The 17171-nt window shown below is 47.3% G+C and overlaps 1 protein-coding gene across 5 annotated transcripts in view; it reads right to left on the bottom strand.

Moving 5' to 3' along the window:
- The window catches only part of pitpnm3 (PITPNM family member 3), a 52825-nt gene that overhangs the window by 19780 nt on the left and 15874 nt on the right, over nucleotides 1-17171 (bottom strand). For all 5 annotated transcript variants that reach the window (XM_081700386.1, XM_081700387.1, XM_026997784.3 and 2 more), the window contains 2 exons: nucleotides 7983-8053; nucleotides 7573-7793 (listed from right to left, as the gene is read on the bottom strand). In XM_081700386.1, the coding sequence (XP_081556512.1) occupies nucleotides 7573-7793; nucleotides 7983-8053 (292 nt within the window). The remainder of the gene's footprint in view (nucleotides 1-7572; nucleotides 7794-7982; nucleotides 8054-17171) is intronic.

The raw sequence follows: 17171 nt of genomic DNA on the forward strand, positions 1-17171 counted from the left end.
CAGGAGTCTGGTAGGGGCTGGAAAACTCTTTCCCCCCCGAATCCTTCATTTTCCTCTCAGCTGATGACTCTCAGGCACGTTCCAAGACATTAGCCCGGGTCCTAAACACTGAGGCGTGTGTGGGTTGGGAGGGGCTCTTATCAGTGACAGATGGTTATGAATAGAAGTATGACAATGTCAGAAGATGACAAAAACGAGGAAGACAAGCAGATGACTACGCCTCAAAAGAGATGCTTGCATCCTGTCAGACTGCATTGCACACGCCTGTGTGTGTGTGTGTGTGTGTGGTGTGTGTCAGCACCTCAATCCATCGGTCGTGGCTGCGAGAAAACCGGGATTGCATTGCCCCTTTTCCGTCTCCTTGAACAGCTGTGTCAATCATTTATCAGACACAGCTTGGAGACACGATGGCTCCTCAACGCGCAACTTGTGAAAGCTTTAGAGCACTGAAGCAGTAAGTGTGCGCGACCTCCTCGTGACCCAGGACAAGCAGGGGATGGGGCCAAAAGAACTGCGGGCATAACCCCTCCCAGCCTGTGAAGCCATGCCCATCAGAGGCTGCTGGAGGCGCTCCCTTTTTGACTGATCTCTCCTCCCCTTTGATGCTCTTCAAAGACATTCCAATTTTAACACACATCCTACACTTGTAGCATACGGCGATCTCCCAAGCTAGCGACGCATGGTGCTGGAAAACGCGTCAGTTGGCGACGTGAGGGCTGCAAACCCAAGGCTCCCCTCAGAGGCGGCACCCCCCTTCCAAAGCTCCGGTTCCCCGAGGGCCATGCAGCTTGGACGTGCCATGGAGGAGGAGAACAACCTCTCTGACTAAACGGGAATGGCTGGGGCGATTCCCGTTCAGAACCGCCACTCCCCACAGACACGGCTCGGCCCAGCAGACGAACGCTTTGATTTTTCTCTTATACAGCATGGTGCTGAACCTGCTACTACTAACAATAGCCAAGCAGAGACCACAAAGCAAACCTCTCTGGGCTCGGCTCTGTGGACGCCTATACCCAGTTGACTCAGCCCAGATGCCTGACGTGGTGCCAAATGATTTATTTTATTTTTTACAGAAACCTACCTTCAGTTTAACCAGGAACCTCCATCTATTGCTTGTTTACAGCTTGTCTGTAATGTATGATCAGAAGAGCTGAAAAATATTAGTCACTAATAATTCAGCTACTCGTTGCACTTGTGCATTGATCCATTTGGAAATGTTGAAATAGCAGTAGGGGTTTCGATGACGCAATAACGTCGGGTGTTATGTTTTCACAGGAATAAAAGTGAAAATGATGAGACACGAAAGCAAAATAGTTATTTTTGGATTATCTGTACGTCTGTGTGAAGTGAATTCTCTAATCCCCTTCTCTTGTTCCGAGGCTTCCTTTGCTTGCTCTCATTCCGTTCCGCACACAGATGGTGTCGCGAGTGCCTGTCTGTGTTCAGAGCGGGCAGCCCTGGCCAGCTAACCATGAAGAGGACGCGACCCAGGGGGACGGGATGCCACATGGACTCTTGCGCCTGTCGTGTTTTACATGAGCCTCCGTGGCCCGATGGGACGGTGGCCGTTACCGTGATGCGCTCACGAGGGCAGGAGTCGGCTGAGCCCCACCCCCCTGGCCGGGTCACCCAGCACCTCTTCTGGGGGGTGTGGTTCTTTTATTTATTTGCAGAGCTGTATAATTAATTTGTGGGAACTATGCAAACAGCTGGTCATGCTGGTAGCGTGGCACTGGTTTACAGCACCCAAAGAGATGAAACGATGAGACCAGCATGGCGAACAGTAGTGGAGCCCAACTCCAGCCGGAAGGAGAGGGCGCTCGATCACACCTTTCTGTTCGGAATATGCGCGTCACACGTTGTCGAGCTCCCCCTCTGTCCTCGAAATCTGCTGGCCTTCACAGCTTTGCAAAGCGAAAACTGTGACAACAGCTACAAGCCCCACCAACTGTAGGGAGACGAAGAACCCAGCAGCTAAATTGGACGAGCGCGGTTTAGAGCACGCCAAGAAAGCGTTCATCGTGGCAGAGGAGCACACAAACTAGGCCACATCCGACTGCACAAAAACAAGTCCACACTGGAACACAACACCATAATGACACCAGCACCGTAGGCTGCTTTCCACATTGTGACTATAATGACTTTCAATAGTGAGTGTTTTCTTAAAGGACATCATTACCCTGCAGCTAGAGCTCCATGGCTCCAGCAGGCTACTGCACTGGACAAGGGTGAAAGAACCCCGACAGAGGAAAGTCTGACTTCTTATTATTGCGGAAGCCGTTTAATTGACTCTGTTCCCCCCCCGTCCCACCCAACACGCATGCATGCACACGCGCACAAGCAGCTGACCCCTCCCCTGTCCCCTGCCCTCGTTAGCGCCATGTTGATATGACTCATGCCTGCAGATACGGATTCGGTAGCCCCTGGTAACTCTCAAAGACAAACCTTTCAAAGCCCGGCTTCAGAAACGCAGCGTCCTGTGCTCTCTGTTTGCCTGCTCCACAGGTGAGGGCTGCCGGGTCTCAAAATAGCTGAGCTCCAGTCGGGCTGGGTGTCGGGGAGGGGGGGCGATGAGAGGCCATTCAATCAATAACACCTGTGGATGGCCAGAAGCCCTCTGCACAATGCACACCCAAATATGAGAACATTGGCAAAATGACCAAAACCAGGTTTAATGGTGGCTTCTATTAGTGGAAGCGTGTATGGTGGTGATTTTATTTATTTATTTACTCATAGATATTCGCTGCTGTTCTGTTTAGCCACTAACAACACCTTCTCCCTCCATTAGTGGCTCTGGATGTGTCGATAAAACACACAAACCAGAGAGATCTCCATCTTCATCCTCCTCACACAACAAACACGTAACCGTGAGAAAGGAGGAGCAGGCTGACCTGGGGCCAGTCCCTGCCCTGCACCAAACCTCTCCCCACTGACCACAGGACCAACGTGGTACCAGGAAGTACCAAAACACTCGCTTTCTTCCAGAGCCGAGATCCTGATTGCCTTGTGCGTGGGACTATATGCCACTTCTCCAGGCACTGGGGTTCGTTATTTTGCTGTGCAATAGTGAAGGATAAATCAATGTGGATTCTCATTTAACTGAATTGTTAACTGGACACCCCGCAAGGAGAAGAAAGCATCATTCTCTCATTCTCTTCCTCTCATGCAGCCTCTTTCAAGCTCAAACCTTTCATGCTTTTCCCTTTCATGGGAGCAGAAATCTGAGCGATGTGCAATGTTATATGTCTGCTGATGTTTGTGCTTGTGTGTGTGTGAATGCCAAATGCACCTGCCAAATGCGTAATCGGACACACTTCTCCCACCCATAATAACACCCGTCTTACCCACTCTCACACACACCTACCCAACACTATAAAACAATTTTTAAATCTGCTTTACTTGGGGAATTAGCTTATTAGGTAGGTGGCAGGATGCTTCTGTAGACACAACTCAAATTACACAGAAGCAAAACAAAATAAAAGGCAAAGTGTGGGCAAAGCTCTCAAAATGCAAAGGCGCTCTTGAATAAAGAGTGTTCATCTCTGTGGTATAAAGAGCACGTGAACCCTGCTGTGAGTGTAGCAAAAAGTTCACTTCAGTCACTTCCTGCCACGGTAGCCTGTAACAGCTAAAAAAAAAGCCTCTGTCTGCAAAGGCAATTTGAATTACAAATTTAATTACAAACTATTCCTTGGCATGAACCCATAAGCAGGGGTTTCCTATGCATATCTAAAAACAGTAATGGAACAGCAGGATCCGTGTGGAAAAGCTCTGATGCACACAAAGAGGCTGTGTGTGTGTGTGTGTGTGTGTGTGTGTGTGTGTGTGTGTGTGTGCGTCTGTATGTTGGGTGTCTGGAGATCGGTGACCATCCTCTCCCCACTGGCATCCCCAGGAAGACTGATGGAGCTCCGCAGAACATTAAATTAGCCTCCCAGCAGAGCGAGCTGGCATCACTGGAACGACACGAGCCACTGGAACACAGACAGAATGAGACGGGTAACCCCGCCTGCCCGGTCCTTCATTAGTACACAGCACTATGACTTTCACCGGAGCAGAACGATGCCTCACACTGACGCGTGTGTTTGCGTGCCTGCATATGTGAGGCTCTGCTTGTGGGTGTGGGTGCGGGTGCATGCATGTGGGTGTGCTTATTGACTCAGCATCTGGCAAAAAGCGACTGAGAAATTTAACGATAATACGGGTCATGCCGGGCTGGGCGGGATGCTGTCCTGTTCAGTATTTCATCCCGGTATGCAGAGACATTGCGGGTTGACGGGCCTCTGCCCGGGGAGGCCAAGGCACTCGCATCCATTTATTCTTCCTGTTCCCCCTGTTCCCCCGGAAACTGCCGATCACAAGTCCGGAGTCAACCACAAGGCCTGTTCTCCAAACACGTTTGGCAAACCAGACCGAAACGCAGCACGGAAACAACGGAGCTGAACGACGGCAGCATGACCTGTGCCAGATGCGTGCACGAGATGATGTGAGAAAGTCACGGTCACAGTCAATATATACATGCTCGTGTGATCAGAGTGGCTCCTGTGATCACGCCGTTCGAGGAATCTCCTGTCCGACTGCGGACGATCACTCAGCAGAAGTGAACGTTCGAGAATCTGGACTTACATCAAAGAGCCTCTAAAGGAATCTGAGCTCTAGAGGAGACAGAACTGCGTCAAGGGCTTTGAGAGACCATTCATTACTGGGGCAATTTCTCTCAAGAAATTAAAATTAACTTTACTTGCTTTGAGCTTTCCACCACCGTTTACTCATTTTGTCTGATCATTCTAGCCTTATACACCAATAACAGTCAAGAGGAATGATGAGAGTCGTAATATTCTCTGCTTTCGTCTTCTTCCTTTTCCTCGGAGAGTCATACCACCACTGACAGCACGGTTAATGTATTACTCACGAATTCCCTTTCATCTCTGCGTTCAGGACTTTCCAATGTCAAGGGCAGAGGTTCATGTAAAAATGCTCTAAACGTAATATTTTTCACACTTGGGGCATTTGCACACTTGTCCTGGATACTTCAGCCTGCATCCAGGCTTGTTTGAAGGAGGGGGCTCATTATTGCTGGTTTGCTTACACACACAAAACTTCATCCGAACTGTGGATCAATTGAGCAATTCCATACATCACTTTTCTGCGGGCAGGATCACAAAATGGTAGAAAGAAGCTTTTTATTATTTTGTATATTATTTTGGATCAGAGCACTCAAGCGTTGAGGGGCAGCTTTTTGGGATGCATGGAATATTACCACCTGTAAACAAGCTGTTCTCATACGAGAAGATTTTTGTTGCATTGTGCCTCTATGGATTCATTTTTTCCCCCGTAAACTCTACAGTGCTGTGCAAACATTTTAGGTTCCTGAGAAAAACGGATTTAAAAAGTTTATCTGGATAGTAAGCGTTGATTTACTTGAAAGTTGAAAAGAGCAGTAACGCGATAACTCGAAGCAGTGATGCTACAAAATGAACCAGCATTATGTTAATTATGTTAAAATGCTGTTTGTCAACTACAGTTCAGCATTTAACACCATCATCCCCTCCAGACTCACTACCAAGTTGGAAGATCTAGGACTGCATCCATGTGTGACTGGATCTCCAACTTCCTAACAGGCACATCACAATCAGTACGGGTGAGCAACTGTGTCTCATCCACCCTCACCCTCAGATGCCCAAGATACTTCAGACTGCCCTCCAAGGTGTTGCAGAACTTCTACACCTGTACCATCGAGAGCATCCTCACGGGGAACACAGTCTGGTTTGGGAACTACACCAAGCAAGACAGACAAGCTCTCCAGAGCGTGCTGCATTCAGCAGAGCGCATCACTCGTACAGAACTTCCTGACCTACAGGCCATCAACTACAAGCGGTGCCAGACCAAGGCCAGGAGGATTGTGAAGGACCCCACCCATCCCAACAACAGGCTCTTCTCTCTGTTGAAGTCAGGGAAGTGCTTTTGCTCCCTGAAGAACAACACAGAGAGAGGAGCTTCTTCCCGCAGGCCATTCGGGCCCTGAACCAGGGCAACTGATGAACTGATAGGATTAATTTGCATGATGTCCACAATAACAAAGAACTGTCAATTGTAAATTGTAAATACTGGAAATTGCATACATGTATAGTATACACCCCCTCTTCATTCATCATAACATATTTATTTGTTAAACTGCATTCCGTTTTCCTGTATCTCTCCTTAGCCACGGACAGAGCAGTTACAAAAAGCATGTCACTGCCAGTTAAACCATGTATGATGCATGTATGTGACAAATAAACTTTGAACTTTGAGCATGCAGCCCCATCACGCAGAGCTGAGAGCAGTTACTTCGACACCTGCTGCGGACCGTTCCAGAGCTCGCTAGAAGCAAACCCCAGACCACCAATTTCAGAAGGACCAGGAGATCAGTGCCCTGGACCAAAAACAGCTTTTACACTTGACCAAACATACCAGTCTCACAGAGCAAGCGGACCTGGGTCTGGGAAAACGCTCTAGTGTTAAAACACCCTTAAATGGCACTAAATGCGAATTAGTATGGCCATGCTCCCAACAAGACATTTAACTGGTGCTCAAGTCAACCTTCTTAAAATGAGGTCTCAGTGGAACTGCTGAATGAAGCAAGATTAGACATCTCACTACTAAAGCCAGCTGGACAGCAGTACTTCAGTGCTGCAGTACACAAGATCTCTTGGCCTGGACCCAAAAAGACTGCTGGCATGAACCCTGATTAGAGAACTGAGGTTCTGGAGTTTGGATAACCCTGCCTGGCCTGACTGAATGTTACACTTGAAAGCATGAGGCTATATCTGATGCTGCTCCAGGAATACTGTGCATCTGTTCCCAGTATGGTCTCAATGCACCTTCCCTAGTTAAAAAGCTAAAAAAAACAGGAAAATCACAACATCTCGACAAACCACAGCTGATCACTGATTTGGGTAAATGTGGCCTGCAGTAGGTTGAGATTGTGTCTCAAATTCAGTCACGTTGAAGCTTCTCTGCCTGAGCTTTCATTTTCATTGGCCTGTGGACACTTTGTTTTAAGTGTTTCCTCAGACAGACCCCAGCTGAGCTCAGGAACAGACAAGCTCACATGTGCCCAGCTCACACATGGAATGTGGATAGCAGCAATGTGGATAGCAACAAAACGGCAGCATCCTAAATTTGGTTAAAAACTGAGAAAACAGATGGGGTTGTACAGCCTTATTAAAATTCAGTCCCAGTGACTGGCAATGTACTGATGGATCGTTTTTTTGTCTTGGTATTTAAAAAAAGAAATCCGTGAATCTGATGTGCTACTGATGTCTCCAAAAGGTCTTAAAGAACAAAAAAGGTACAAAAAAAAAAGCAATTTGACAAATCCACATCAGTTTTATGGGCTTTAAGGGCAGAGCTCTGTTCAAAAGACCCAAGCGCTGTGTATCCATACAGAATGACTGAGAGAAGGGAAGATAAGGAGAGCCATTCATTTTCAGCTAATGGTTAAATTATTAAACCCATCCACTGCAGTTAATATCCAGCTGATGAGAGTCCCTAATGCGAGAGCCTTCCAGGTGACTCTCGATCACTCACTTGGAGACCAGGGAGAAAGCCTCAGCACACACCGCAGGGCACGGCACCAGCCTGAGAAGCACATGCCGGGCAGCAGCCTGGAGGTGGGCACGTGCCACCTTCTCCAGAACCGACGCCAGGGTGGCCATGTCAGCGGCCTTCGCCCCGGGATCGCCGCCCACGGGGTCCAGAATGTTCCCGCCGTGCACAAGCAGCACCAGGACCTGCGTCTTGCACTTCATCTGGGGGAGAGGAGACAGACAGGGTGGTATTAACTATTTATTTATTTATTTATTTTATTTTTTTTCTCCTTCCTGTGGGCCACAGGCTAAAATGGGATGACTGAGCCCTAAGGAATTAAATTCACAGAATGGATGACAGGGACATTAGTGTTTTTCTCTCATCACTGAGTGGTCTTAAGAGGCTCTTACCTCAGCGTCGTCTAGGCCTTCAATGCTGCTCTGGGGCACGTACCTGGGCCGTCCTACACCATACACGCTCTCTGAATCACAGGACAATGAGAGAGGTGGAGGGGTAGATGGAGAGAGTGGAAAAAGAGAGAAAGATGAGGACATTAATGAAGCAATTACACACACACACACACACACACACACACACACACACACACACACACACACACACACACACACACACACACACACAATAATGGATCTGGCTTTCATTAATGTTTTTATTTTTTATTGTCCAAGTTTCTAAGGAAACCAGGTGAAACTGCAAAACAAAACCCTCCTACTGTAATTTTTTGTTGCTTCAAAAGGCATCAATACAAAAGCACAACAGAAAGGAAACTATTACCACCAAACCCTCAATTCTTCCGTCAGCGACATCAACTGTGACAAAGTGACAGGAGGTATAAATAAATCCCAGCCTGACAAAAGTCTCTGAACAAGGATGAGAATGAGAGAGGGTGGACCTTTTCTTCCGCTAACCCACAGTGCCACTGCGCCCCTAAACAACAGCATCTTGTTGCAGCTTCCATCTGCGTCACTTTGGTTTTCTCCCTCTCTGCTTTCCTTAGCTCCTCCTCAGACTGTTTCCTTGAGGCAACAGCATGGCATTCGCGCCGGATCTTGCAGCGATGATACTAAAGTCCCCAACACGTGATGGCACGTCTGGCCTCTATACACCCACCTCAGCGAGACGTGTGTGTGTGGGGGGGAGACAGCCGGTGTCCTGGTTGGACGTTTGACTTTAGCTGATTTAGCCTGTAATGTGGGCAACATTCTTCCATCTGAACAGCAATAAATTACAGAGGATTCATATCAGATGGTAATAAAATGCATTCAGGCCAGTAAAGGCCTCACAAAGAAACATTCAGAGGCACAAAGAAAAGGCTGGACAGGCGATTGTTACTGAGATCTGCAATTAGAGAAAGTAGAACTCAGCTGAGCTTGCGTCACAGCCTGTGGGTGAGTCTCAACACATCATACTTTCCATTGCTGAATATATTTGCATTCAAATACAGCACCTGCTTAAACCTTTTACTCAAAATGATCGACTTGTTCATACTTTGGACTAGCAATAAAATATCCACAGTGAACATATTCAGATTAATGGGAATGGTCACTTGCCTTCCTTACATTTGTCCTTTTATCACCTATAAATCCATTACGAGACGCACGAAGAAGGGATACAAGCCGTAATAATGGCAGACTGTGCTGGGGGGGGCAGAACTTAATCCCTCACACAAACACTGGATTGGCTTTAATCCACCTCTACCCTCCGCCATGCCAACCACGACCAGGCCGCGTGCGCCATGACGAGAGTGTCATGACAACCCTGAAGTGACTGGAGACCGGAGAGACAGTCACGGAGGCTGCCGCGACTCTTTAAATAGCACCCGCTTTCATTTCCTGATGGCGAGCTCTCTGAGGAGTGATTGCACTAAATGAAAGCCCCATGCTCGAGCTCAAAGCCGGGTGAACTGCGGAGAGTCGGCGCGGCGGACCAGCTGCAGGCCGCCATTCACAGGTGCCCCTCGCTGGGGTGGGGGCGAGGGGTAAAGCCAAATCTCCCGGCACTTTGCGGTGTGCGCGGCATAAGTGAACGTCAACCAGCACATCTTGACAGCAGTTGGGACTGCTGCCTTAGCTTGTATGTGTGTGTTGCATTTTGACTGGGTGTTCTTAATCGTTCCCGCCCTCCAATCAGCAGTCTGATCACCTGCTGTCAGTACTGCTGCTCAGTGTACCAGCATGCTGTATGTCAGTTGGCTACGTCTCATGGCTGGAATCTCCAGTTGTAATACTTCCGTATTACACTACCCAGGTATCTAAGGTGCTCGATATTCATTACTGTAGATGCAGCTTTGGTCTGATGTTAAGAACGTGACGAAAGCAAGAGAAGATGGAGAGAAGAAGGCCGAGTGCATTGACTGCATGACCGACTGGCCCTGGGAGAAAGCCACTGCAGGTAGAGTGAGAGGAAATGCGTGGAGAGGGAGGCAGGTTTTTGGGAGACGGATGAAAAAATGGGTGCGACCTGGGCACGTTATCAAAATGATCAGCAGGGTTCACCATGTTCCGTGCACGCAGGGCTATTGGCAGGCCGAGCTCACAGCAAACAGGAAAAACAGCAAAAATGCTCTCTTTGTGTAGCTGAAGACAAGGCCAGAGAAGCCAAGAAGCAAAAGGTACGTCCAGGAAGGGTTGGCTGTGAGCAGATCCATACGTCCCACGTTATGTCAGTTTGATGCAAATTTTATGCTGTGCGTCTTACACGGCTACACAATAACGTATGGAGTAAAAGGCGCAAACCCAGGAGGTCTACTGCGCACATTATAAAGCCAAGTGTCAAACAAGAGCCACATAAATGAGAGCAATCTCGGTTTCTACATTTCTGAAGCGAGATAGAAACAAGACCACCAATTTCATTTGGGACAGAAACAATGCGGGAGACTCGTTGGAGCTCTGAGAACCAAAGAATCAAGTGCTTACCTTTCACAATTAATTTAATAAACAAACAAACAAACAATTCACACACAATTCACAGTTATCTGATCCTTCATGGATCAGAAAGAAGACATCAATGTGCCTGAGCAGAGTTAATTACCTACAAACCAATTACCTGAAGCAATTAAAGAGAAGAACATGTAGCCCTGGGATGGCCACACAGAATTTGGATGTCCAGAATTCCATATTCCAACCAGAGCAGATTGTCTGGGTCTGATACAGTTCCAGTGTTCTGTTGAGTGGAACAGGTCTAATTGATTGGAAACACTGCCGTCATCTTGGTTACGTTCCAACCAAAAATCAAGGCACTGCCCCCCCACCCCACCCCCCAGGAGGGATGTGCCGATAACAGTCCAACAGCAAGATGTCCAGGAGAAGCCGTCAACTCCAGCGCATCGCAGCTAAAAGATCCAGCAGCACACACAGCTGCAGGGCTAACGGTGTAGTTCAGGAACATCTTCGGTCACGGGGGCGCGGACAGCTCCGTGACCCTGGGCATGAAAGAGCCGCCCCCATGGCCACGCACCCCGCACGACCGCACCGTCACATGACTCAGCGGCGGCGGGACTTAACCTCCGCACTAAAGGTAGACGACTCCAGCCTTCGTTCCTTACGCCCACTGCCGATGCGGAACAGCGTGGCGCAGGGTGGCGCGGCTGCATGAACATGTCAGGGTGACGACACATCCGTGGACGGGTGGAGACACAGGGACATGCAGCAAATAATGAAGAACACACAGACTTGGGGAGGTAAACAGACTTTGAAGCCCCGTCTTGTGTGTGTGTGTGTGTGGGTGTGTAGGTGTGAGAAAGCGACAGAGTGAGAGAGAAACATTAGTGTGATTGGTGTGGATACTCCATACTCCAGGCTGTGTGTGTGTGTGTGTGTGTGTGTGTGTGTGTGTATTGAGCCCAGACAGATCTTGACAGTCTCCCCCATAGGGCTTGTGACTCCGGGCCTGGGATACGCTTGCCAGTGGCCTGTCAATGGCACTGCTTTTTTTTGTGTGTGTGTGTGTGTGTGTGTGTGTGTGTGTGTGTGCACGCATGCCAATTGCATGCTCCCAAGATATAAAAAAAACAAAAAAACAAAAGCTGCCCAAGCTATCACTCCGTGCAACAGTATAACAGCGTGCAAATACACTTATCATGGCTTCCCTGACTCAAGCACCTACAGCTATGTTCCCAAACACTGCTTATCATTTCTGCCTTTATTCAGAAATATAAAGGCTTGATGTTTCAGCTTCACGAGCTTATCTGCATCCATTCACTTTCCATTACATCAGAGTCCATTCTGCACTGGGAAAAGGGCCCGCAAGAGCAGAACAGCCTATTTCAGCGCAGCAATGTAGATTACCAAACACCATTTAAGTCCAGACTCAGGAAAAGCCCGCTGTTCCTCGATACGCACTGCACTCAGTCACTCCGAGTAGCACTGCTCCCTTCTCGCCTTCGACTGCGGGTTCTGTTTTGTGCTGTCTCCGCTCTGTCTCACTTCTGTTTTGCGCATTCGGCGCTAAACAAACGGGCAAGAGAGATGAGGGAAAGAGTAATTAAATGGGAATTAGGGTGAGGGATACTGCATGTACAAACAGTGCATGTTAGCGACTTGTTGGGAGAATAATGTGTGTGCTTGTGAGTGCGTGAGCAGCATGCATGCATGCATGCATCTGTATCTGTCTGTGAATGAGCACAACCAACATCCCAGAAAGCCTGTCTGAGGCAGCCCCTAGATGGACAGAAAGGAGACATGTGATAGCATCACCATCCAGAGGAAAGGACTTTTACTTTCTACTATAGTAAAGGTCTAATTAGTTTTCAGTTCCAATTTCTATATGCCCAAATTTAATCAGGCCCTGGATATCTTCTAGGCAATTGAGAATCCGTTTTTTCAATAGCGATAAACATTTAGAAATGTAAGTGAAAACTTAAGTCTTAATCATAATCCCTGGCAAGTCCAGTTTGAAGAGACTCCACAGAATTTTACATGACAACGCTACAAACACACAGGAGAGAAGAGAAATAAAATATATAGCTTCATTACAGCCTAAAGACTGAAGTAGGAACATACAGGAGACGTATCAGAAGAAATTAAAGGAAGACAGGGACAGGGAGCGCCAGGAAGAGAGAAAAAGAGAGACAGCAACAGAGACACAGTCAGAGAGACAGAGAAGTCTCTCATCTCAAAGAAGGGCTCATCTGTTAGTCTCTCTTCAGGCTTTAACTCTGACAATTTGCCAGGAGCAGTCATTCCACACCAGTTCTCGCCAGTGGGCACGAGATCAATCAAGCGGACGAGAGGAAGGTGTAGTTGGGAGAGCTCAGCCCAAGTCCCATCTCACGCACACACACACACACACCTCGGCTGTCTCCGCAAGGGCCCCTGCGGTGCACGGGCGCGCACCACCCCCCTCGCTCATCCACGCATACCCGAGACGATCAAGCAGCGGCACTAACTGGAAAGTAATTAACGGAAAGAGTAAACAAGGCAAAACAGGAAGTTCAGCCCCATGCCGTAGAGAGACGTGCAGAAGTGTGTGGCGGAGACCCCAGAGACTGCACATTGAGAAATGGAGGGCTGGCAGAAGCAAGGCAGTGCCGAAAGCCCTGCTGCTCTGCCTGCCAGGCCGCTCTGACTCCCGGAACATGCAGCGGGCCACATTAACATCTATTAAGACATCCTAAGGGGCAGTCACTACATCGTTGCACTGTTCCTGACAACCACCGTAGTACCATACTAATCACCTGTGTGCTAATAGAAGAGAGCCAGCCTGTGCCCTTGAAGACAATACCCCACGATTACCAGCTGGCTAAGTATACGCCCCCCCATCATGTAATGTGCGCGAACTGAATTATTGTTATTTTGGCACTAAGGTGCGTGGTACCCTGAAGCTCTGAGACCAGAAAAAGCACGGTAAGTCAAGCTGGTCTCGAGTCCAGCTCCTGCAGCGAGGGGCAGCATACATGGGCGCATCTGCCTGCTAATGCTGAAACTCCCACCAGTAGCGTTTCAGAGCCGTTTCACCAGCATTTCCCAATTAACGTCTCCCTTTAGCAGATTCTTTAGGCAAGAATCCCTACATTTGACAGACTAATTAGTCCAGTACCTCTGGACACCTAGCGCCTCCTGTACTCAGCTCCATCAGTCAAATGCTCCCAAGAGACCGTGGGGGAGGGTGGTATCCAAGTTGAACAACACAGAATAATGTGCTGAATTCACCAGGTTCATCCTAAAGGAAAGAGCACTGAAATCCTGCTGGATTTAGGAAAGCAACAAAGCAATAATTGTGAGGCAATAATCCACCGTCAGCTTTAATTTGAGCGTATTCACATTTATACTGGGTGAACCATGCAGAAACCCACCACTTCATGACTAGAAAAATTAGCATAATTTTGAATTAAACTATGTTGTTAACTACTTGGTTGAAAATGGTTTGCAACAATGTCTGTCTGAGGTCTGTAACTCTGACATCAGCATTCTCTGAGCTTCTCTGACGAGGCGCTGTCCAGGTCTACGGTGTAGTCATTTTTACTTCCGGTCATGCCCTCCATCCTGGCTTTGATGGACTCCAATTCCCAGAACACTTTGGCGTACCCTCAAAAATCTACAGAGTACTCATCATCACATGTTATTTATGTAACTGTATTTAAGCTGTTTCCTTAGAACAACTCTTTGTGAGGTGTTGCTATGTCAGTTGAGCATTTTCTAGGATTGCCTTTCACATGTTTAGAACCCTGTCCGTAGGTTTCACATTGTCTCTCGGTTTTTGTCCCCATGTACCTTCGTTTTGTTTTTTATCAGGAGCATGACTGACCCTGACGTCAGTAAAACGAGTCAAACAAGTCCTCATCTCGTCCACACACGTCTGAGTTATTCTGAAGCCTCACACTTCTTGCTTGTTTGGGGACTTTTAAGCCCCAAGTCTTGTGTTTGGTAAGACACGTCACTCCACAGGCTCCACAGGCGACGTAGTAGTACATTTTTGGGTTATTATCGTCCTCCTGCAAAACGGCACCTTCCTCCTGCAGCAGCTGTCTGCGGTCGCTTCATCACTACAGACACATCAGCCGGCTGCACTGGCAGCCATGCATGCCCACGGCCGCGTGTCTCACATGCGAGTTGCTTCCTCCACACACTCCCTCCACCAGCCTGGTACAGGTTAGTCTTCCTCTCGTTTGTCTAGAACATTTTGTCCTTAGAACAAAGTGGCACATGATGCCTGGAGTTTTTTTTTTTCACAAACTGAGACCTGGCCATTCTGCTCCGGAGGCTTACCTGTGGTTTCCCTACATCGTTCTGGTTCTCTTTATGGTACATTTGACATCCTACATTATGGGGAGTGTTCAGCACTGTTTCATCATCATTATGGAAAGTAAAAATGAGGTCTTCATAAGCTCAAAAGGCCACTTAAGCTTCTTTCTTTATTCTTAGCAGTGCACACCATGCTTAACACACCACATATGCATGACCGCAGGTGACAGCTATTGCTAATTACGCAGCAACACACGGCTAGCAAAGAAACAACTGAACAGATAACCAACAATTGCCGTATGGTCCTCTGAAAAGGAGCCATGTGTAAAAACAAAAAAACAAAAATGGTGATGGTTGTGACTCATATGGTTTACTCAACGAAAATGAAAATTCTACTGATTAAGGCTTTCTTTAAGTTGACTAGCTTCAAATGAACCTAATAGCCACTTTTTATTTGAAATCCAGTGTGGTGGAAAAAAGAACCAAAACGCCGAAAGCTGCACGTGTTATGGAACTACTGTAACCATTCAGTAACTGCCATGCCATGTAACAATCTGACAAAAAACAGAAAACACACAAAACCTCCTGTACCTTTTTTTTTTTTTGTGCTAGGACGCCTTACATTACTCAGAGTAAATTTCCTTAAAAGGCGTTCAGTGGGAGAGAGTTTCTCCAGGCTTGTATATGCATGTTTACAGAGTTTGGCAGGGGGAGTGATATTTCCTTTAGACTAGGTTGCAGTAAAATCACCCCTCATTTGCCCTAACGGACAAAAATAGGCACACGAAGGCACTGAGTCAGGTTATCTGCACGCTGATATTAATTACATTGTCATATGGTCCCACACATACTAACCATATTTCTGATGTATTTCAATGTCCTTCTATGAGGGAAGCCACTCAAGAGAGCAGTTAGAGGCCTGGTGTGGTTACCGCTCCGTCACGTGTGATTAAACTGCCTGGTCTCACACCAGGCCTGAAACAAGCCCTCACGAGGCACATCAACAAACAGGGTTCAAAGGTCAGAGGAATGACTGAGTGGGTGATGCACTATCTCGAGTGGGCCTGCTGCTTAAAATTTGGGGTGACTAATGGTTTGTGTTGAAAAGAATTGCAGTGGTGGCAGAATGACTAAACACTTCAGCGAGGGCTAAAGCGTGTGACTGATTTTCATGTAGCCTCCGTTTGTCATTGTACCGTGTCAGTACGAGCGTTGGGTCAAATGGAAAAGATGTTGTTTAACAGGTTCTTCTTAAAATTCTTAAAATCAAAGTTTATTTATATGGCACTTCTCACAATAGCTGTTGTCTTAAAGGAGCTTTACACATGTCCAGGTCCAAGCCCGTGTAGAGCAAACCAGAGGGGACAGTAGTGAGGAAAACATTTATGATGCTCATGAGGAACCTCAAGAGGAACCAAGACTCAAAGAGTATCCCATCCACCTCTGGTCAACACTGGACAAGATAAAACAGATTTAGAGGAATTCTGAAGCTGCTTACAAAACTTTAAATGAGTGAAAAGTTGTTTTTCTACACTTTCTGCATCAGAGTACGTGTGGAACCATTAATACACAACATGCCACTTTTCATGTTAAAGCCTGAAGGTAACTAAGCAGGCCTTTTAGGATCATGCTTAATCTGGGTATCAATCACTCTCTCAACACTCCTGCTGTAATTATGGACTCAAGAACAAATAGCACACATTAGTTGAAACCCAAAGCAACACTTATCGCCTTCATGCTAACAAGCTTTTTGTTTTTATATGATTGCAGACCACCAAATCAATTTACTAAACTCCTCTCCTCACACTCAAGCTAAGGCCATGCAAGTGCCCTTGATCAGTGAACCCTCCTCCCATTTCCAGTTTTGACTTTGTTCTGGCCAGAAACATTGTGGAGGTCAACAGGCTCTCTGTAGCTCAGTTCGGAAGATTACATGGTAGTCTGGAATTTTAATTCTTTCTAATCAAACAACCCCCCTGTCTTCACGCTCATCTTCGCTGAGCTCGTTAAAGGTGTGTGTCATGGCTGTTTTTTCCTCTTTCCTCCACACATTCCCTCCAGCAGCCTGGTACAGGTTAGTCTTCCTCTCGTCTGTCTAGTACACTTTGTCCTTAGGCAAAGTGGCAAACCGGGACCTGCCTTTCTATAGCAACTGAGACATGGCCATTGTGCGCTGGAGGCTTGCCTGTGGTTTCCCACATCATTCTGGTGCACTCTTTATTTGACATGGCCATGTCTACATTATAGTGAGGGTTCTTGAACTGTTCAGCAGTGTCTCTCTATACTACTGTGGTCTTGCTAAGTCCCCTTAGTGTCTTCCAAAATTTTTTGTGTACCCAGCTTAACACAACAGGTATACATCTTTTTGGTACAGTTAATCTATGCTGTAACTAACTA

The sequence above is a fragment of the Electrophorus electricus genome, chromosome 17 (assembly GCF_041902795.1).
Source record: "Electrophorus electricus isolate QZ-2024a chromosome 17, ASM4190279v1, whole genome shotgun sequence".
Lineage (NCBI taxonomy): Eukaryota > Metazoa > Chordata > Actinopteri > Gymnotiformes > Gymnotidae > Electrophorus > Electrophorus electricus.